Below are 22,635 nucleotides of genomic sequence, written 5' to 3' on the forward strand. Positions count from 1 at the left end.
TGGTGCCTCGAATCATGCTCGGTATTTGAGAATATTAGCATTTATTTGTAGTAGATATCCATCTAAACTTTAACTGAGTAACGTGAGTCTCTCCCAATTTGTCTTCTTCCCATTTTCCCTTTCTTCCCCTTCATGTTTTCTGTTGGCTCTCTATTCTCTCTCTTTCATCCTGTCTTCACATCCACCTTCAGGCCCTGGACGGCTTCTTCTTTGTTGTCAACATGGAAGGCAACATAGTGTTTGTGTCGGAGAATGTCAGCCAGTATTTGCGCTACCAGCAGGAGGAGCTGATGAACACCAGCGTCTACAGCGTGCTGCATGTTGGAGATCACACCGAGTTCATCAAGAACCTCCTGCCCAAGAGCCTGGGTGAGAAAGTTATTGACTTTGGCAGCACTGAGAGAATCTTCACTTTCTTTTTATCTTACAACTCGGCCATGTTGATAGAAAGCAGAAAAAGTGATTGGTTTAGATCATTTTTCATGTTTTGTAATGGGTTGTGGCTAGTAGCTTACTGTTGGGAGCATTTACTGTTTTGTGAAATGAGCTTTTCTTGTAGCTTTTTTATCTTATATCGAATTTGTTTGATGCTGCAGTGTTTATGTTGGAAATTTAACATGCTCACGATGTCTCCTCTTTGTTTTGGCATCTCTCCCTGTCTCTCAGTCAATCATCGCGATTCGTCCAACAGGAACAGCCACACCTTTAACTGTCGCATGTTGATCAACCCTCATGCTGACGGTGAGGCCCGGCTGACCTCGGATCAGCAGGAGGCGGCGCAGCAGAAGTATGAGACCATGCAGTGTTTTGCTGTCTCTGAACCCAAGTCAATCAGAGAAGAGGGGGAAGGTATTGTCTCTCCTTATGCCAGTATACTTGTGTTTTTTGTCACTCTTTTCTGTCCTTTTATTTTTCTTCTTTTATTTTCTCAGATTCACCCGCTCATTTTCCATCTTCACTCTGTCATGCCTTTATTCCTCGCTTCCTATTTGCAGTCCCCGTCTTTATGTCTTCTTCTGTCTCTGCTGATTTGGTCCCGTTTTTTGTTATTTCTCACCATGTAGTAGAGTGACTTTGGCCCTTTCACTTGTGTGCACTTCTTTTACACTGTCATTTCCTTTTTTTTTTCTCCACCACCCAGTCTGTGTCTTGACTTTCTGTCACTTTCCTATCACTCTTACCATCCTGGGTCTCCCAGTCTCTTGTGTCCTGTCCTCCTTCCATCATCACTTCTCTCTATTTTCCCTCCCATCCACTGGAAGAGACTAATTAGTGTGTGGCACTTTGTCATCTTCCCATCTAATCTAATCACACACACATGCACATTAGGGAAAAGAATCTGTCTGCCAATCTAATTTTAGATGTCTGACAACCAGATATTGTGCCAGTGTCTCCCACGTCAAGAGGAGGATATCTGGTGGACGGAGTGAAGGCTGCAGGTTGAGATTTAGGTTGATGTGTAGATTGACTCTGACTGAGACTAGTGCTGACATCAATGTCGGGGGTGAGCTCACAGTTGTCCTGTTTGATTTCAGTGCTGAGGTGAAGCTGTGGGTGTGGAACAGACAGGGTTAACAAAACTGCTGAGAGTAAAGCTGAAGCTGCTTTAGTATTCGATCTAGGCTGGTAGAATGATGTGGGTAGGAGGTATGATGCCCCAGCCGAGGGGATGAAGATACACCTGGGAGTCACACTATTACATACACCTGTACAGTTTAACACATTCCAGTTTTTAGATGTTTATAACATTCAGTTTTTCACACATTCACCGACGCTGTATTGACTACATTATATTTTGCGGTGCTTCACTATCGAAGGTTACTAAAGCTATAAGAGCCTTTCATTCGCAGTCCCTGTTGCATTAGAAGCAGGACTTATTCTATAATATAACCTGTTTATTTTTCAATTTTGCAGATTTCCAGTCATGTCTCATCTGTGTGGCAAGAAGAGCCCCTGTCAAAGAGAGACCTGTGATGCCCACGTATGAGAGCTTCACCACACGCCAGGATCTTCAAGGTACATCCGCAGGGCTAGGTCCTGGGTTAATATGCTGTATGATCTGTGGTAGCTTGCCAGCATAAAATACAATAAGAATATGTTGTTAGTATCTGAAACAGCTTCAAGTCAGCCTGGAAATGATGCTACTGTCCTACTCAAAGACATGGCTTTCACCATTGCTGTGCTGGTGTGGAATCTGACCACCACCAAAAATTTTGATAGCTTCTAAAAGCAAATTTTAGGTAGCAAATGATGAAATAATTTCTATTGGAAGAAAATAAGAGCAGACAGAATATTTTGGCTGCATCTGTGAAATCCACAGATGTTGCGGTTCCATCTTTGGGTCTATATGTATTTTGATGCATATTCTAAAACATGACTAGTAATCTGCAAATATCAATGTCATATTTTACCGATTCAGGTAAGATCACGTCACTGGATACTAGTCAGCTGCGGGCATCCATGAAGCCAGGCTGGGAGGACCTGGTTCGACGGTGCATTCAGAGGTTCCACCTGCAGAATGAAGGGGAAATGTCCTTCGCCAAAAAGCACCATCAAGAGGGTAAAACAGTTTTCTTCACATTCATCCATCTGCTTCCTTCCACTTATACAGCTCCAGGTTGTAAGTGGGGATAAGCAACGGAAAATGGTCTTCATAGTTCATAAATTAGTCATTTTAAGCAAGGACATGTTCATTTTACTTAATAGAAAGTTTGAGTTGTCTGTGTTTAAATCTTAGGAAATAACATTTTCTGCCAAAGGTACATTTTATTATCATAAATATCCAACAATGATAACTATTGGTCTATTTGTACTTATCCAATTTTGGGTTGCAGTGGTGCTTTAAACTGCCAGCAGGATTAGTCACAGGACTAAACATACAGATAGACAACCATTAACACTCACACCTACAATTTGGAATCGCCAAATAGCCTGACCCATGCACGTCTTCAGACACACAAATAACAACACAAAAAGGCCCCAGTCTGGATTTGAACCCAGGACTTTTTTTGGTAATTCTACTAACCACTGCACCGCCACTCCACAACAGCTACGCTTTTCTGTATTTTTTTTGTTACCTCTGCTACCAGAAATTATTTCCCTCTACCAGTTATACTCAGTATTTATCATTCATATAATGATGAAACCTGATTTTTTTTTTTTTGTTGGTTCCCTTCCAGTGTTGAGAAACAGCCATGCGCTCAGCCCTCTTTACCGATTCTCCCTGGCTGACGGCACCATCGTCTCAGCGCACACTAAGAGCAAACTGGTCCGATCTTCAGCAACAAATGAACCACAGCTATACATGTCCCTCCATGTCCTGCAGAGGTACCACTCACTCTTTCTTTCCTTTGTCTTCACTACACGAGACCCAGTGCCCTTTATGTTTCATTAAATTATTTTTGTTTGCTGAAAAGAAGATATGTTGCATTTTTCACACAAAAGATTTTGAGTTTCTTGCCATGAAATATTTCTTTTAGATTTAAGACAATCAATGTAAGGTTTAGCGCTAAGGTTTATCTTGTTCTAATTCCAACAAAAAAACATTGACAAGTTGTAGTAAATGTGTAACTACAACCAATTGTAAAAATATATGGTCAGAACAAGTGACAATTATGTCACACACATAAGACTAGTCATTTGAACAACATAAGTTGTTCAAATGACTACTTAAAAGCCTAATTTACAGCAGAAATATACTTGATTGGTACATCTGGTACATAAATTACTTTTGGTCTCTATAGCTAATTTCCTCTTTCATAACAAATATAGGAGCATGACCATTTAAAAAATAAATCACCTGTTTAAATTGTAGGTTTAAAATTTGTATCATTAACCATGTGGCTCCATCTCCGCAAATTAAATCTCTGAACCAGACCTCTTGTTTGACCTGCTCTGTTTGTGCCTGTGCATTGTGCACACCACTCAAATGCTGCAGAGACAAAGGACTCTGCCCTGAAAAGCTCATCTTCCCCAGCTTAAGTACTCCCAGGCCTGATTGCTGAGTGCTACTCACTGGCTCCGCAGAGAGATAGGCGTTACCTAAGACAGAGAAGAGAGCAACACAGTATACTCACATAGCAAACAACAATGGGCCTGCTGGGGCCTCAAAAGTGCCCTTCAAAGGATTTTAAAGCAGTTAGCTTGGCTCTCTGCTGGTTTAAAGATTAAAAAGTCCTGTCCAAGTATGTCATTTCTTCTTTTGGTGAGTGGAATTCTTGTATTTCATTAATGTGTTACTTAACATCTGTATCTGTGCTGCACAGATAACACCAGCAACCAGACTTGCTGATATTCCACCTTTTTGTCCAAAAAGGTCTGATGGTGGCACCCAAAATGCTAAAATCAAGAATGGGAGAGTCTTTCCAGATTAAGCTTCATATCTGTCCTCCAGTCATAGAAAACCTTTAGATTTGAGGAGTTAATCAGAATCAGAATCAGAATACTTTATTGATCCCTGGGGGAAATTATTTTTTGTTACAGTGCTCCATTTTAAACCAACATTAAGACAAGACAGACAATACACTAACTAAGAATAGTACAATATATACATATATATACATACATACATACATACATACATAAGTCACTCATAAATAAATAGTTGGAAAAGAAACATGTGTAGCTGTAGCAGCAAACAGTGTGTTAAGTGGATGCGTTGTACAGGGAGATGGCCACAGGCAGGAATGATTTCCTGTGTCGTTCAGTGGTGCTTTTCGGTAATCTCAGTCTCTCACTGAACGTGCTCCTGTGACTGACCAGCATGTCATGGAGTGGGTGGGAGGTGTTATCCAACAGTCATAAGTCATATGATTTCTTGTTTATGAATCTTCTGATCACCCTTGCAGCTGCCACTTAACTCCATCCAAGTGCCAAGTTTCTCTCTTCCTTATTCAAACCAAATTCTTTCCCCAAATTGCCTTCATCCATTCAGAAAAAGCGACATACTTATTTTAGTTAAAGAAAAAGATGTACTTTTGTGTTTTTTTACATTCCCTAACAATTTTGGCCATTTTCTTCCTCATTTGGTTCTGTAGTTTGCATTGTAAACAGAGAGTCTCTTATACAGAGTTGTCATCGTATGTTAAAGCCAAAAGTCACACAAGAACTACCAGCCAGTCCAGTCCACAGTGCCCTCATTCCTCCTTCCCTCCACAGGGAAGGATTGCGACTCTACCAACATCCAAGTGCTGATACGAATGCTCAAAGTCTGGGTTTGGACAGTGGTCAGAAAACAATGCCAGGACTGTTACCCAGAGTGTTTGTGGATCAATGGCGAGAACTTGCCCTTTTTACTTCCACAAGTTTCACATTGAAAATTATTGCACTAGAATTCAGCACAATGAGAGCTTTGTGTGTTTGGTGGAGCTGAAGCTGATTGATGTTTGAAAGTCTCCCTCTGTTACAGTTACTCCCTCTGTCCCTTGTTACTATGATGTTTTCTCACTTGTGTATACTCGCAGACCTGCTCTGGTTGTTTTACTTTATGGTGTACTCTACTTAATCCTTACATGTGACATCGTTATCACTTATTCCAGAATGTTTTGGACTTTGGACTAAAAGACTGATGCCTCAGTCTGTAGGCTCTGAAACTCAGAATCAAAGTTCGTTGCCTTTCTGTTTATACCATCACCACTGACAAATCTAACTGGATAAGATGTGATTGAATGGGCATCTTTGAAGATACAATAATATAATTTTTTTTCATCTGCAAAAGCTGTATTTGAGTGTGATTCAAGAAAAAGCATATCAACTCTACTACGTCTTCACCAGGCAAATGTTTAACATGAAAAAGGGCAAGGTGCAGGATACTAAGGCACCAACACACCGACTTCCTTTTCAGCCATTCGAGAAAACAGTTCTCCCCAAGATGACACTCCAAAAAGAAAAATACATGCAGCAGGAAGGAAGGGGTCTATATTTGAATGCAAACACATTGTGCAAAATTCAAAAGACACTGGTCACTAGAAAGTGTTGGTCAGTGGAATCTCCCAGGGATGATGGATTGCACACAATAACCGTAGGTGGTATAATAGAATTTTATTTGGACGTTTATATCATTATAATAGAGCCTGCTTCACGTTAAATCTTTATTTTCATCTCTTTTATGTATAACTGTGTGACATGTGGCTTGTAGGTTTTATCCCTTATGTTTTGTCAAGCTTTATCAGCTCAGCATACACACTGAGTCTGCATATCTACATACTGACAGCACATAACTGAATAGGTCTCATTCTTGACTGTCTTATTTTTCATCCAGGGAAAATGGCAGCATGACTGCAGACACATCTGCCAGTCAGGCTATGGCCAAACCAATGACCCCAACCAGTATGAGTGTGTCTTCTCCTTCCCCTGACGCCAGTGTCACCAGCAACACACACTACGCTGCCACAGCCTCTGGCAACCTTGGACGTGGTTATGGAGCTATGTCAGGGCGAGCGCCTACGCCTCAGGGAAATAGCCATGCACAAAAGCTGGGCAGCCCTTTAGCCTTGGGAAGCCCCAGTATCACCTCAGGGGCCCAAGGTGCCATGTTGTCTCCTCGTCATCGCCAGAGCCCCAGCATGCCAGCTAGCAGCAGCAGTTGTAGTAGTCCGCATCTCCCCCAGCACCCCCCTGGCTCTTTCTCTCCTGCAGCCAGCCTCCGATCGCCAGCCCCTGTGTGCAGCAGCACAGGAACCAACCAAGGGTTTAACTCTCTTAGCGCACTGCAGGCTCTCAGCCAGGGCCACAGGATTTCCCAGGGACTCAGTGAAGGACAGCACCCAGAGTCCCCTGACAGAAAACCAGTCGGCCTTCAGAGCCCTCTTCACAGCTCCAACCCCGGTAGCCAAAAAGCCAAGAACAATATAAGCTTAGAGGTTGACCTATTTGGAACTTTTCAGGAGCAAGACCTTTTGACATCCCAGAACCAGGAAGGTGATCAGGGGGAGGGAAGAGATGGTGACCGGGAGAGTCTGGGTGACCTTAGTGATGCGCCAAACCAACTTCTGAACACCAAAGGCCATACCAAGCTGCTCCAGCTGCTCACCACCAAGTTGGAGCCCTCTGATCCCTGCTCACCAACGGGTGCTTTCGGAGATGACCAGATCTGTAAGGACCAGCTTGGTGGTGTAGGTGGGGTGGGACATAACAACCACTCCACCTCTTTAAAGGAGAAACATAAAATTCTTCACAGGTTGCTGCAAAACAGCACCTCGCCCGTGGAGTTGGCCAAACTAACAGCTGAAGCAACCGGAAAAGATCCCATTGGTCCAGAGTCGGCCTCCGGGGACAGCATGACCGCTCTAGGTGAACTCTCCACAAAACAGGAGCCAGGGAGCCCCAAAAAGAAGGACAATGCATTGCTTCGCTATCTCCTGGACAGGGATGATAACAGCATCCTGGATAAAGCCATCAAGATAGAACCTGGTGAAGGACTGAAGCTCTCCAGCGTTAAGACTGAGAAACCAGAAACAGGCTTTAACATGGAGCCACAGGTCAGTAATTTATCAGGCAGATTTATTAACTACTGGTTTGGTAGCGTCAGCTTGTTTTTTGTTTGCCCTGTGTGCTCGGTTCAGTTCCGTTTAGTTTTTAAATGCTTTTTTTTTAGGTTTCAGGTGGTGAAGCTCAATTATTTCCATGTATTTTCAGTTCCTTTGTTACATAAAATAGCCTTAAATATTACAGCTTTCACGTTTCAGTAGTAGTTGTCGTAGCTTCCTGCTACAATATGATGTCTTTACTACATGTAACATCAAAGTCATCAGCTGTTTCTCATTTACAACGAGCACATTGCTGATTAATTCTTGCTCCCTCCAAACTTAGTCAATTTAAAAATACTAAGAAAACAGCACTTTTAAGTCATAGTCATTGTTACAAATGCTACACAATCAGAGGCCTCAGTATTAGGAGTTTTTACTAACTACACAGGGAGCCCTGAATCCCTCAAAATAAGCACTGAGATGCATCATTGTCTAAGCAACACATAACGCTACATCTGTTTTAATAGATGATTCAATTTCTTGGGAAAACTGTATTGTTAACAAATCTTTGTAATTGCTTAAGGTTCACATGAACACCTAAAAGTAAGAAATGTGGTCGGTGATGCTCGTTTGTTCTGTGAGATCCGTGTTGAGTTCCTCTTTAGACAGCCAATGGCACACTGCCCCCCACGCTCCCAGAAACACAAGATGCCCTGGCAAAGAAAGCAGAGGAGTACTGTTTAAAGGCTTAGGCATATGTGTGAGTCAGTGTGTGTGAGCGAAGAACAAGGGAAACCAATACTGTATGGGAATGAGATTTCAAAAACACTGCACAGGTCTCCTGTGTGGTGTCTGTGTGTGTGTGTGTGTGTGCAGAGTTGCAGTTTCGCTGGGAAAGTTTACTTACTGTGTTTGAGGCATATCTTGCAGGAACAGCAGAGGAGTTGTGTTGCTATGGATCAGCACACATGTAGGTGTGTTTGCGTGCATTTGTATAAGTGTGCACGGCTGCATGTGTGGTGTGCCTGAATGTTTAAAAATATCCATATGTGTGCACATCACAGCATCCTAGAAGAATAAACCATGATGTCTGCCACCAGTTAATAGAAAACTTTATAGATTTGTTAGATTTGGAGGGTTGAATTTTTTTTTAAATAATGTTAAATCCCATGAACATTTTTTAAACATTTATTCCAGGAACCAAATGGGCATCATCAGAATAAATATTACATATGAAAACTTTATCTCAGTGGATGAACATCTGTCAGTGGACCTTGAAACAATGGTCAAAGTCTATCCATCTCTGGTGAGCATGTGTCACTAGACCTGAACTGAACCTGACAGTTTGTTTAAACATGCTTTAACAATTCTGTGGCTCATCACTTAGACTGTATTGAAAAGATGGACACAGTGATGTCACCCACAAATGTGGGGACTCCATTTTTAAGCCTCGAGATGAGCCTCATTGTCACTGTAATCTGTTTTTAAACTACATGTTATGAGCAGATGGTGGAACTAACTGAAAAAAATTAGGAATACTGTACACCTTAGCAATCACAAAATAGCCACGCCCTAAATCTTACACTACGTGTTGTGTATTTTGCCATACATTTGATGATAACTGACTAAGTTAACTTGCTCCACTGAGTATTTAGAAATAGCTGTTGACACCACAATGGCTGACCTCATTAAGGAAATGTTTGTTTTTGTTAACAGGACTTGTCCTCTTCTGGCTATTAGAATGACTCCAGGTTTAACTGGCACTGGAGAAGCACATCCTCCTTTTATAGACACACTTTATGACTTATCAGGGATATGTAAACTGACCAACCATAAATCCTCTGACATATGATATTGATATGGAGTTTGGTTATTATATTGACACCTGTTCAGGGGTGTGATGTGCCAGGAAGAAAGTGAGCAGTTGGTTTTTGAATTTATCAAGTGTAAAGATCTGAGAGACTACAGAGAAATCGTCCTCACAGTTCACCTCCTGTTTCCTTATGCCTATTGGATCCAGGTTAATTAGATGTATGCTAAAATAAACTATAACTTCAGTAGATTTTTCATATTAGATGTATAAGACTAGAGAATCTCCAAAACAGCTCATACGGTGGGGTGTTGCCGACGTGTGGTGATTAACAGCTACCAAAACTTGTCCAATGAAGTACAGCTAGTGAGTCAGGAGCTGGGTCTGTTGACCAATGGAAATTAAGGCTTGATCTCATGGCAGACCTACTGTAACACCGACTGCTTAAAGTTTAGGCTAATAGCAGACACCCGCAATTTTTAGCATCAACATGTAATCATTTGCCCACATTAATATTATGTATGTGGTTTCCTTCAAGTGGTTAAAAATTGCTAAACCCAAACACATCATTGGTTTCAGTGTCGTAACCCTCTATCCTGCTGTTATTGGTTAGTTAGTAAATCTGTATTCAGTTCAGATTGTTGCTTATTGACAAGGCAGGTGCATTTATGGTAAAAGTAAGCTACAGGAAGTGGCCAATGGAAAATGACTGAAGTTCAGTCTTTCGGAGAATAGAGGCACACCTATTAGCAGTACTATATTACATATGAGCACCATGCTAACAGCTAGCAAGACCACGAGTTATAAAGCAGGGTCCTATTACAATGTTATGAACAGCTGAACTTCTGAAATAATAAAAATAAATATATTTTTTCATTTACACATTTTTTTCTTTTTTACTAGTGTTTCCTTTGGTGTGTGGCCATTCTGTTTTCACCTTTCAGTCTGTATCTGTGTGTGTGTTCTCTTGGTGTTAAACAGAGCTGTGATTGGGACTTACTGTACATCACACATGACCTCATTAGCACCAGCAGTTTATTTTTAGCTCCTCCTCGCTTCATCAACCAAATGGCCAGAGGCAACCGTATAGTGACATACGTTGTTTGAATTATGAACTAGTTTTAGTGGCATGCCAGGATTACCACAGCATATGGAAAAAAGACATGAAACCACATGATGTTACATCTACTTTCGAACCCTATTTCTGCACGTTGTCACATGAAAGCATGCATTTTTTTCATTATTCAGTTCCCTAAATGTCAACAGCCCTTCACTGAAAATAATGTTACAACGTATGTTTGGATGTAATGCAGCAATGTGGCACACTGGTGCTACTGTCATGTGATGTAAAATGTGTTTTATGTCATTTTATCCTATAAATAATCTATTTATTAATCCTGTTTTTTCCCTGTGGCTGGTCTCAGACCAATGAGCTCGAGGACCTGTTGGATAACCTGCAAAGTGGTGGCCAGGAGCAGCAGCCGCTGTTCCCCAGTCAACCACCGACCAGGGGTGCTGATCCCTCGTCATCCTCTTCCTCTTCTGTGCCACCTGCCTCCTCTGTCGACAAACAGACCATCATCTCTGACATTCTGCAGATGAAAGACAGCGGCAGCCCGCCCACCCAGCACAGACCCTTCCCTCCCATCGTCCCCGCAAGTACGTCTGCAACACAGTGTTTGTGTTTGACTGAATTACACCATTCCAACATCTTGAACTTGCTAAATATTGAGAAAATCTTCAGATTGTCTCTAAATATGTACAGTACTGTATGGGGAATAAAAAATACTGTTTTTCCTCCTAGCAGGCTTTAATGGTCCCAGGCCCAGCCATCCAGTTCAAGGTGGTCCTCCAATAAGGAGCATGTCTCTTGACAGCAGCATGGGCCCCTCCCCTCACACCAACAGGCCTTTCCCTCCTCAGCACAGGAACAGTAGCCCATACCACTTAATGCAACAGCAGCAGCAACAAGGCATGATGGGACCCCACGCGGGCATGGCTAACCAAGCTGCAATGACTAACACAGGTGAGGCAGAACAAGATATAACTTTGAGGTGTATTTCTGGCTATATAGCAAATATGTATGTCAAATACATATATACACATATATACAAATACATATATAATACTAAATAACCTTTGAATGAATCTTTTCCCCATAACAGGAATGCGTGGCTCCATGCAGCAAGGTTGGAGTCCCCAGAGGCCCATGGGGGGCTCTGCAGGCCCAGTAATGGGCCAGGGAGTTGGACCTGGTCGTATGGTTCCCAACATGAATGCTGCACTCCCTGCAAGAGGCAGTGTTCCATCTGGATCCAGAGCCATGGTTAATATGCAGATGATGAGCAACGGTAAGAGAAAATGGGCAAATAACAGAAACTCTTCTCTCCTTGAATTCTACGCTGTTTCTGATATTCTGTGTATTTTTCCCCTGCAGAGTTGGACATGGCAACGCCTCCTTACCCTCAGCAGCAGGCTCCACCTAATCAGACTGCTCCTTGGCCAGACCGAATGATGATGGATCATTATGGAAATCCAAGCAGGTATGGCATAAGAGAAGAGTCATCATAAGCAGAAAATGAAGCACTGAATCTAGTTTGATAATAATGCCAACTTACCTTCCAGGCCACCATACAGTGTCCCCCAGGAGGATGGCATGGGGTGTTGCGGCACAGGGTCTGAGGGCCAGCCAGATGAAGGCACTCTACTGAACCAGTTGTGTTCGGTGCTAAAGGACTACGAGGGTCTAGAGGAGATTGACAAAATGCTGGGAATCCCCACATTGGCAGGACAGGTGAGCTCCTTTAAGCCACTCTATGCTAAACATATAACCTGTTTTGGAGTTTTGGTAAATAACATGTGAAGCACTTTTCACCACTCTACAGGGTCATCTGCCAGACCAGGACCAGTACCTGGGCTCCTCGGACCCAGCAGCTGGCATGAAGCCTCCTCTCTACAGTCAACACTATGCAGGTCAGGCAAGTTATGGTGGCATGCCTCCTGATGGTGGTTATCACGGCCAATCTATGGGAAGCCACATGGGGGCTCAGAGAATGCCGCACACATGTTATCCCCCAATGATGAGAATGCCTGGAGGTGCAGGGCCGAGGCAGGCTGGCATACGACCAGGGGGGCCTAATCCTATGATGCCCCCACAGCCCAATAACCTGAGGCTTCAGCTGCAGCACAGACTCCAGGCTCAGCTGGTAGGTGGCGCCAAATATTTGAATTTCACTCTTTTATTTTTTCCAGATTTCCAGACGTTTTACTGTACACAATATAACATTGATGTTGCAATACTGTATTACAGTGTTGGTTGTGCTCAATGCTTGATGACAGAGCAGTTACAGGTTGTGTAGGCGTTACTTGTAGCTAATAGTGCTTAACAAAAAGCTGAACATGGCATTAGTTTTGGCAGGTGGGCAGAGTGCAGCTGGCAGTGCTGATCCTTTCTTGGAAAGCACATCCTTCTTAGGGTGTCCTTTCTAAGCTGTGTCATCCTGCATACAGTTTCTTCTGCCTCTGCAAACCACTTTGCAACCCAGCTTCATCCTTTTCATGCTATTTCTGACATAGTCGATATTATGCCTGTTCTCACTGGTGCTTGCTCAGTTCTGGGGAGGGGGTTATTGCTGCTGTTCTTGCCTTAGTCTTGCCTTGCCATCCCATGTCAAAGTGCAGCGAGGTCCCAGAACAGAGCCATACTACTAAAGATAAAGTACTGCAGATGAAATATCAATCCAGTTTTTCTGACAGAAATGGATATAAGGACAATTATAATTAGTTACTCAGCATGAAGATTAGATTAAATTCAAAGATGTGACCTGGCTAATGTAACAAGTTCCTCCATTTGGTTCTTTTTTCTTTCTGATTCTCTTTGTTGCTTAAAAAAGCCAGCAATTATTGCTGCATGCAACTGGTGGTTGGAGCAAATAAAAATTTCAAGTAAAGTTTGTCTTGTAAAGCAACGCTTTTATGGAAATTCAGTACAGTGATTGTGATTGACCGTTGTTGTTGTTGACCCCAGCAGTCACCGGGTTTAAAAGGACATCAGTTGCTTTGCAGACAGTCAGTTACATATATTTATAGTCATGTCCATCCCTTAATGTCACCTAAGTACGATCACAGAAACAAATCTTTTCCTTTCTGTAACTACAAACTGTTTCATATGATTCAGTCATGAATCCTGGCAAACCAGGCATTGATGTTTCATTCAAACCTCATTACCATTTTGAAAAAGAAAAATCTGATTACAAAAGATGCCTCTGAGCCAACAGGGTTCACTGAGTTTGAACTGCAGCAGCTAGAAAAGCACAAATGTTTTCCAGCTTTCTGGCTTAATCAGCATTTTTTTGTTGCTTAGACAGTTGACAGCTGAAACGGCAAAATATGCACAGACAAATTCATACACATACCTTATACTATTAGCTGGTAACACGTTAGGATTTCTCTTTGAAAAGCTGTTGTTGTCTAATTTCTCTATGTGAAACACTTTTATTTTTTTTATTGTGTTTGTATTACTACATAAATGTTGAGCTTATCTAGATTTTCAGTTTTTGTTTTGTCTTAAATTTGGTCTACGCCAACAAAGACACAGCTGGTGTTTTGGTCCAGGCTGCCACCTGGTGGAGAGTCAAGGCAAAACGCTTTGTCCCTTAAACGTCACTGAAATTAGCAGCAATTAGCAGTTTGTTCAGATGTGTGGCACGACTTTTACACTTCCCGCTTTACATTTATTGTGCCAGCAGAGAAACAGTGAAGTTTATTTATAGAAGAAAACTTTTTTTCAAAACCCATCTGAATCAAAAATGTGATTTTAATTCTTTTTTTTTTTCTTTAAATGGGTTGCAGGTGAATGCAAAACTGCAAAACTTTTACAAACACCCAGATCAGTGCTTCAGTACTTGTGCACATCAGTTAATCATATGCATTGAATGTATTTTAAGGCATTTATTAAGGGCAAAATTGCAATATCATATTTTTTTTAATTCCGGGCTGCTCTGCCTTCTCTCTAGAACCGACAGCCAATGGTGAACCAGATGGGTGGAGTCTCCAACATGAATCTACCTCTACGGTCTAATGTACCAAACCAGGTCGGTTTGCCTGCACGAACACTTTATTCTCTTGTAAACACATGCTAAATATTATCAGCACAAATCATTTCCCCTTTTTGCTCCTTGCCTAAATGTGCATCTCCTCCTGCAGGGAACCCTCAACTCTGAGATGATGGCCCAGCGGCAGCGCGAGTACCTCACCAACCACCTACGCCAACGCCAACAACAGCAGCAGCAGCACATGCAGCAGCAGCGTGCCATGATGATGCGCACTCAGGGCATCAACATGCCACCCAATATGCCCACTGGGGGCGCTGCTCCTACGCCAATGCCCATGGGTGGTACCAACCCACGGCTCCCGCAGGGCAACCCGCAGCAGTTCCCCTACTCGGCCTCCAGCTACGGTACAGGCCTGCCCTCTCCTCCTCATCCAAGCTCCTCCAGCCCCTTCTCCTCCCCTCACTCCCCCAGCCATCATCTGGCTAGTCAGGGCATGATGGGAAATGTGGGAGGGCAATACAGAGGTGTAATGAGTCCGCCATCACACCACAGTCCCTTCCACTTCAGCAGTGCAGGTATATGATGAGAGCACAGCAACAGCATCTCAGTGGTCTGTGTGTGCTTCATGGAAGATGTGCTGTAGTTCTTTTTACTTTTTTTTGTGGTGGCGGTCTTTTTTTTCTTTTTTCATGACTGGGTGTTGGTGGAGGCTGCATGATTAGTTTTTTCCTTCTGCTGTCTTTTTTTTCTGTGCTAATCAACACAGAAGCAAAATTATTTTCTTATTATTACTTAAAAGAACAAGGAAGTCGATTTTTTTTTCTGTGATTGTTTTATTGTAACTGTCGTAAACCAATCACAAGGGGTGGGGTGGCTTGTAAAAGTTCTGTCAGTGCTGTCAGAACTGAAGTAAATGAATTTCATTTAACAAAAAAGATCTTCTGAAGTGAGGACAATACGACATGAGTATTTTGTGTGAATTTAATTTATTAACAATCTAGCTGTTGGTGAGTTTGGGCCTTTTTTCTTTCCATTTCTGGTTGGTCTTTCAGTTATAGGGCTCTCTCATTGGTGAATCAAAGATTTTGATGATTTTTCAGATACTGTAAAAAACTTTTCTCTGAGTCTCAGAGGAAAGGTCATTCTCATTTGTCTCAAATTCACTTTATCCTTTTGGTAAGATCTTCATATAATGTTGGGGTCTAACTAGTCCAGATTACCACCATCTGAAAATTATTATAAAGTCTTAGTTTTTACTTGTGTTATTGTAACTGTCTATGACACTCTGACGTGCAGGAATGAGCCAGCAGCAGCAGCAGCAACACCAGGATCCAGTGTCCTGTTTTCCATGCGGGGCCACCACGCCGCAGAGCCCCTTGCTGTCCCCCAGAATGGGGCAGGGTCAGAGCCCTATGTTGCAGCAAAACCAAGGTCCACCCCAAACCCAACACCAGGGTCCGAACCAGGGAGGACCTCCCAGCTACCAGCCTAGTGCCGACCTCAACGGATGGTCTCAGCCTGCCAACATCACCAGCAGCAACAGGTATTATGTGCAAATGCTTTTGAAATGTTGTGTTTATTTACAGCTGAGTATTTCTGTTATTGGCTTTTACAAGAGTAGATTTGCATATTCACAGTAGTAATCCTTATTTGGGGGCTTGTTTTGGCCTTCTGTTGTCCAAAACTAGCAGTATTAGCGCCTTTGTAATGTTAGTCCAGCTTACTTCTGATTGGCTGTCCTGAGGAAACCGAAGGCTTGAACAGCTGATGAGATGGTTTCTGTCCTCAAAGTCAGAGCTGTGTGTTCCTAAATATTATTATAATTGTTATTGTTTCCAAATTAGGGATATCCACACTAATTGCTGACATATAGAACAAAGAGTAGCTATTTTAAAGATGCACACATGGCAGAGAATAAGGAAAAGCATAATAGGTCTCAGTCATTTTAGTTTATTTTTCTTTTTTTTTAGAATTCTTTTTATCCTTTTTGACTCAGCTTGTCTTCTTTCAGTGTCTACCCCCAACAGTCTCAGTCTCACTACTCCACACAACCCGGTGGAGGAATGTACAGTGGCAACAACAACATGAACCTTGCCATGGGCAATAATAGCATGAACCCAATGTCTGGACAGATGAGCTCCATGGCCTCTATGAATACAGAACAGGTGCTTCATACAAGCTTACATTGTCACACCTAATTCTTTTTATGTTGTTTTGTCACACATGCAGAAGCTGTAATTGTGGTTGTTCACTATGAATTTGCAGGGCAATGAAAGCAGCCTTATCCTGGAACAGATAACAGGGATTGACATGCTGACTCAAGAGGGTGAATCCAGTTCTGTAAGTAATGCACTTCTTCAAAACATCTTCGTATCCTATTTGCACGGATGTTTCTGTAATACTAGCACAGGCACAGTGTTGTAAAACGTAACAAAACATAGGGTGTAATACACAGTAATTGCTGCAGGTTGCTGGGAAATGTATGCTATAGGTGGAAATGCTCTGTGATGTGGCTGTACACTGTTGCTTAAAAGTGCACCCATCACTACACTATAAAAATAATGGTTTAACTCTAGGCTCAGATTTTGCCATCCTTAGCTTGGTATTGCCCCGCTTTCAGTCTTTAGATTTAAATTCATTAATTTGTGTTTAAAATGTGCACTGGAAGCCTTTAATGGCTGAAAATGAGATATAAGGTGTGGGTGAAAAATCAGTTTTTGTTTTGTTTTTGGTTACATGATTGGTTTTGATTCTGTGGAGTAAAAGTCTGTAATAACATAAAGACTTAAATTGAAATGCATTTGAAGTTCTTCCCCCAGAACAAGTAGAGATCTTAAAATGTTGAAAGCATTCAAATGATCAGATGGTCCTTGTTTATTAAACTGATACATCATTTGTTACCCTTTTATTGATCTTTTGTAATCAGCACTTGGAAACCACTGAGTGCAGAAAACTCAGTTCAGTTCTTTGTTATCAGAGTGACTGTAATTTAAATTACCTTGATGATTTTCTGTCTTCTACAGAATTTTTGCTGACCCCAGGCTGCAGTTGAGACGAGCAGTGAGGGAATCCATGCAAAAACACTGACACCCATTCAGCTCAGCTCACAGAGACGTATGAAGGACTTGATGAGAACACTGCCCCTCTGTCACACCAGGCAACTCAGAGGCTCTATAGCGTGAGGACAACCGAGACATGTGCAAACTTCAGGACTACATTCACAGTGGGTTTAGTCATTGCTTAACATTTTATGCAAGAAAAAGTCTGACATTACAGGGAAACTGCCATCTGAACCATCCTGACAGCAAATGCCCAACATGAGGATAATCCTGAAAACCCCCAGCTATTTGTGGTTTTTAGGTTTTCAATGTAACTTATTCTTTGATTGATATCAGCTAATCAACATGTGGTATGTATCTGTAAGCTGTAGTCAAATCAAACACTGTATTCACAGTAATCAAACACTTAAGAGGACTTTTAAAACAGAATTTTTCTAAAAAATAGTTAATAAAAGTACTGAAAGGTGTTCTGTGTAGCATTTTTAAAAAGGTTTTCAAGCTTTGTTTTTCTTATAGTTTAAAAAGAAGTTTGGATAAGGAGGTTATATCTAGAAATGAGAAAATGTGAGTGTGTGTGCGTTTTTGGGGGGACGTAAATTTACAAGGAGGGAAAGAAAAGCACATACAGCTGTAAACAGGCGTAAAGGTTGTATTTCTACAACCTTTACATCTTAAAATTGATTTCAATACCTATGATATTCAGTTTTCCTGAAATATCCCCGGATTTCCTCTACAATTAAAACGGATGTTGTGAGGGTTTCAACAGTAATAGTATGTAATCAGACACCGGTAGCACATTCAGGGTTCATTAGGAGATATTATTTGAATTGCCATCAAGAAACGAGGTAAACTTCTCCACCTCTAGCATTTTTCAGCATGCTTTGTTGAGCTGGAGTTGGATAGAGCAAGCAACAAACTTATTCCTTGCACATTTTGACACTTTAGTTAAAAAAATGCAAAGTCATGCTGTAATTTTCACTTTTTATTATACTTCCTTAAATTGGGGGCAAGTACTAAACATGTCCAAAAAGAGAAGAAGCTTGTCTATAATGAAAATGCTACATAGAGCACCATTTAAAAAAAATAGGTAATTTGCAACTTGCTGAATTAAAATTTGTGTGGAGGTTATTGGTCCCAAGTTGCCCAAGTTAACACAGTCACACACACAGTGTTTGCTGTTTGAATGTCCTCTGGTCAGATCAGTGTATTACCAGAGTTTTTTATGAGTCTCTGAGGTAACTATGATGGATTAAGTTTCTTGTGTGTGCGTGTGTGAAACTGAAACATAAGTGGCAGGATGAGTATAAATGAAGCCTCTGGATTATATCTTTTATGGTTCGGTTTTGGAGCCTAAGTGAAAATGACAATGAGAAGGTTTATGAAAGATATTTTATGGTTATTTATAGTTTTAAAGAAGATTTAGAGATTCTTTCTATGACAAAAAACAAAAGAAAACAATCAAGAATATCAAGAATAAAAAAATTCTCTCAAATGGTACATGTTGATGTCGATTTAAAATTAATATATTTCAACTGCTGTAGTTACAGGGGACCTGTCTCCCCATTTAATGACTTTTTGAATGAAAGTGAATGTGTATAGATAGTGTACATAGATTTTTAATATCCTTTTTTGCCCCAAGTGGTATTGTAAAGCAGCAGCTCGGAGTTTAGTTCAACAAAAAATGAGAGCAGAAATATTTTGTTGGTTAAATGAGCATCAGTAGATGAAGCTAAAGAAGCACTTAAAGTGAAAGTTTATTCACTTTTCTGCCCTGTTTGCAGGCTAGCCCTTTAGCTTTCCCAGCTACAAAATCACAAGCTATTGCTAGAATCCTGAAGCTATTTTGACAAACTAGCTAACCTATTTAGCTTTCCACTTAAGTAGCAATAATAATAATTTCTTTTTCTAGCTTTAAGATCTTAGTTTTCAGTAACTTTGTTTTCCTGGACTAACAAGGGTTTTGGTACAAAAAAAACCAATTGGCCAGTATTAGCGTTATAACATCTTAAATTAGAATGGTGTCACGTGGCTAAATGTTAGCATTAGCATTGAAAATAACGCTATTGTTATTTTGAGCACATTACTTTTTTCAGACCATTCTTGTCAGAAATACTTTTCCCCGCTGAGATTTAACCAGTGAGCTTATTTCTGCCTCTAATGCAGCTTTGCCTCTAAATGAAAAGAAAAATGTGTAAAAGTAAAAAAAGAAAAAATCTCGACGCTACTGCAGCTCATTCTGAAATGACCCTTCAAGATCGCGACCTTGTAGCCTGCCAGAATGTGTCTTGCACTGCAGGTGTGTAGCTGAATCTTGGGTTGTGCTGAAGGGCAAATTTAACTGTTTCTTGTGTTGGGTTTCTGTGGTTAAAGTTGTCATCTTTAAGTCTCCATACTGTATGTATTGGTAAACAATGCAAACATTTTTTGCGCCAAGGATAAATCCTTACGTAAATGAAGAACTAGAGCTAAATTACTTTGTCCGTTTCACAAAGTTATAATGTTTTCAATCTAAATTTCTATAGACTGGACTTTTATTTTCCATTTTGATTCAATCACTTTGCAAGGTACTGTTCATTTAGGTGCTGTTTCGTGCGTGTGAGCTTGTAATTGTGAACAAAACTGACTGTAACTGGCAACATGTGTTTCTAGACTTCTTGGTCTGTATATGATCTGATACTCTAACAATGACAATATGATTGAGAGTATGTGAAAATACACACTGTAACACTGAAATGAATTTCACTGTAGCGCTTCTCACTTTGTTTCCACATCCTAACTTTTTAGCCCCAAAAATGTTGATGAACTGATGATGAACTGTAAGCCATGAGTATCCGAATGTCACACGTTGAGGGATGAACGACCACCTACAGTAACTGCTAATGTTTGATTTCCTCGTGTGACGTGAGCCTGCACAGGTTGTCACTCAGAACAAAATGGTTATTTATGGTTGCACTGTACTGGTATCTAACCTGACTAACATTGTTTTTGGTTTTAATGGGTATTAAGTGTTTTTTACATTTTTAGCACGCCCAGTTAAGCACATTGAGCTACTGTGGCCCAAGAATTACTGAAGTAATTCTAATGCAGGGCCATGTTTCTATTCAAGAAAGGCATCATTTCTGCCTTTCATAGCTGACAAAGTTCAATATTTGCCAATATTAAAAAAACAAAACAAAAACCTACTTGTGGAACTGGATATTATTTCGAATGATTTGTCGGAAGTGTTAAGTTTCCATATGAGTATCTGTTCACACCGAGCTTACTTTTTAGCAACTTTATCTTCAACTTCCCCCCCAAAAAGAAAAAGCTGTCATTGTTTTTGAAATTGTCTCAGCACAAACAGTAGTGTGAGAACGATTGGGCAAATTTTAACTTCCGCTTTATAAGATCTGACACTTTTCAGTTCTCTGTGCTTGAGAAATATTTGGGGTGGAGGCTCAGTGTGAAGAGTTCCCATCTTGGGGGTTTTACATAGCACCACCTGTGTTTCAGCTTTACGCACAAAATGTACAATTTTACAAAATGCATGTTTGTCAGCCTGCAGATCGGGGTTTGTGTCAGGACTTGTTTTCCCCTGCTGTTTGTTTTGTCTTTGAAATTTGGCTTTCATTCACTAGTTTAGACATAGCCACTAAAGACTGCTCGATAGGATTTAGCCACTAAAAACTATTTAGTTATGTTTGGTTATTTTTTCAGTTAGCTTTAGAAAAAAGATTGTGGTTTCTGTTAAAACGCACCCTTCACATGTTGGAAGTGACCGGTCAGTGGCCCTGATGACATAAAGCCATGCATCAGACACCAAAGGACACCTTACCTGTAAATAAGAGACACCAGCATAATTTAAACCCTGGGAATCAGATCAGGAATCAATAACCTCTGTAATAGAACAGTCATATACCAGATGACATACGTCAGACATATGAATTTCCCTTTTGGATAAACTTATTCTTATATATGAGGGTAATATAAGAAATCTAAGATCCTTTTTTTTTTTTTTTTTTACCATTTAACTAAACTGAGGGTTTTTTTTGTTCATTTAAGATAGTTTAATATTTGATGTGATTTTACCTTCTTTGTAATTATGGCCATTATATTTTTTTCTTTCTTTTTATTTTGATTCAAAAGGTTGGGACAGGATCAACTGGTCTGTTATGGATGTATTTTGTGATTCTACCAGAAGGTGGCGCCAAAGTCACGTGTTTTAAATGTACTTACGCGACCTTGGTCATGCAAGAAACGTCTTACTTCTTGTGGGTTTTAAGTTTTGGGGATGTTTAAAAGAACCAGTGGAAGAGTAATCTCTGTCACTGGTAAAATAACCCCTGAGTAAAGCTTCTGGGTCAACCCTAACACATTTTTGCCTCCCCTTTCTTCTCTAATGTCAGTAAATTGACTCACTTCCCCTCTAAGAGTCATTTAAGGAAGTTACTTGCTCTGATTTTCTTGGGTTCTTTCTTTCCACTTATGAAATGTGTCTGACATCCTGATAACTACGCAGTGGTAAATTAGAGCAAAACAGAAGGAGAATGCATGTGTCGAAGAATATTTTTCTCATCGCTATTTGAAGTACCCTCTCTACTGTGATTTAACATCTCAGCTGTGACACAGTCCAGTGCATACAGTTCATTAATTATTTTCTTATGTAGAAGTCCGGACGTTCACACATTTTTATGCAAGCTGTCGACTCTAATGTTGCTTTTGCCAATGCTGCTTGTTAATTTATGATTCATGCCACTGTAAATAAATTATTTTTACTGAACTGAGCTGTGTCTTTGTTTCAATTTCATCCATAAAGTGACTTGTGCGGTCCCAGGGAATCCCAGTCTTTATATACTTTATATTTAACCTTAACACCACAACAAAACGTTAATAAATGTAAGTTATGTGGGATAAATGTGCTTTAAAATGTGGGTGGTGCGTAGCCTCTGCATGATTGATGGATACCCGAAGTGCCTTGAAATAGTGCTGACTTATGATCCCTTTCCATGGCCCAAAGACCTTTCTCCTCACCTGTTAATATCCTGGGAAAATTCCCCTTCCCCCGAGCCCCGCACACCCCACTAATCAATGATCAGACACTGTTAAAATTCCACTTACATTTACTTTTAAAGTGTCAGTTTTTAGTTTCAGTTTGCAGTTTGTTTATTCTCGTATATCTGACATGCTGAGGGTAACACAGGAAATAGTTTGGCCGTGCAACTGTGTGACACATCCGAGAATCATGTGGCATCCAGAGTGGTTAAGTT

General features: G+C 40.8%; 1 protein-coding gene across 4 annotated transcripts in view; it reads left to right on the forward strand.

The window, feature by feature from the left end:
* Positions 1 to 22,148, forward strand: part of LOC146687143 (nuclear receptor coactivator 2-like) — a 56,550-nt gene extending 34,402 nt beyond the window's left edge. For 2 of the 4 annotated variants that reach the window (XM_085438235.1, XM_085438236.1), the window contains 18 exons: positions 192 to 369; positions 667 to 849; positions 1,915 to 2,016; positions 2,420 to 2,560; positions 3,180 to 3,327; positions 6,260 to 7,478; positions 10,701 to 10,935; positions 11,081 to 11,302; positions 11,442 to 11,627; positions 11,714 to 11,819; positions 11,902 to 12,070; positions 12,162 to 12,482; positions 14,292 to 14,369; positions 14,482 to 14,905; positions 15,627 to 15,873; positions 16,342 to 16,495; positions 16,596 to 16,670; positions 17,354 to 22,148. In XM_085438235.1, the coding sequence (XP_085294361.1) occupies positions 192 to 369; positions 667 to 849; positions 1,915 to 2,016; positions 2,420 to 2,560; positions 3,180 to 3,327; positions 6,260 to 7,478; positions 10,701 to 10,935; positions 11,081 to 11,302; positions 11,442 to 11,627; positions 11,714 to 11,819; positions 11,902 to 12,070; positions 12,162 to 12,482; positions 14,292 to 14,369; positions 14,482 to 14,905; positions 15,627 to 15,873; positions 16,342 to 16,495; positions 16,596 to 16,670; positions 17,354 to 17,365 (4,200 nt within the window). In that variant the 3' untranslated portion in view covers positions 17,366 to 22,148. The remainder of the gene's footprint in view (positions 1 to 191; positions 370 to 666; positions 850 to 1,914; positions 2,017 to 2,419; positions 2,561 to 3,179; positions 3,328 to 6,259; positions 7,479 to 10,700; positions 10,936 to 11,080; positions 11,303 to 11,441; positions 11,628 to 11,713; positions 11,820 to 11,901; positions 12,071 to 12,161; positions 12,483 to 14,291; positions 14,370 to 14,481; positions 14,906 to 15,626; positions 15,874 to 16,341; positions 16,496 to 16,595; positions 16,671 to 17,353) is intronic. The other 2 variants (XM_085438238.1, XM_085438237.1) reach the window with 2 other exon arrangements.
* Positions 22,149 to 22,635: the final 487 nt, after the last annotated feature.

Source organism: Copadichromis virginalis, linkage group LG18, assembly GCF_057382275.1.
Source record: "Copadichromis virginalis isolate Kocher_CV1m ecotype Utaka linkage group LG18, C_Virginalis_male_GT1.1, whole genome shotgun sequence".
Lineage (NCBI taxonomy): Eukaryota > Metazoa > Chordata > Actinopteri > Cichliformes > Cichlidae > Copadichromis > Copadichromis virginalis.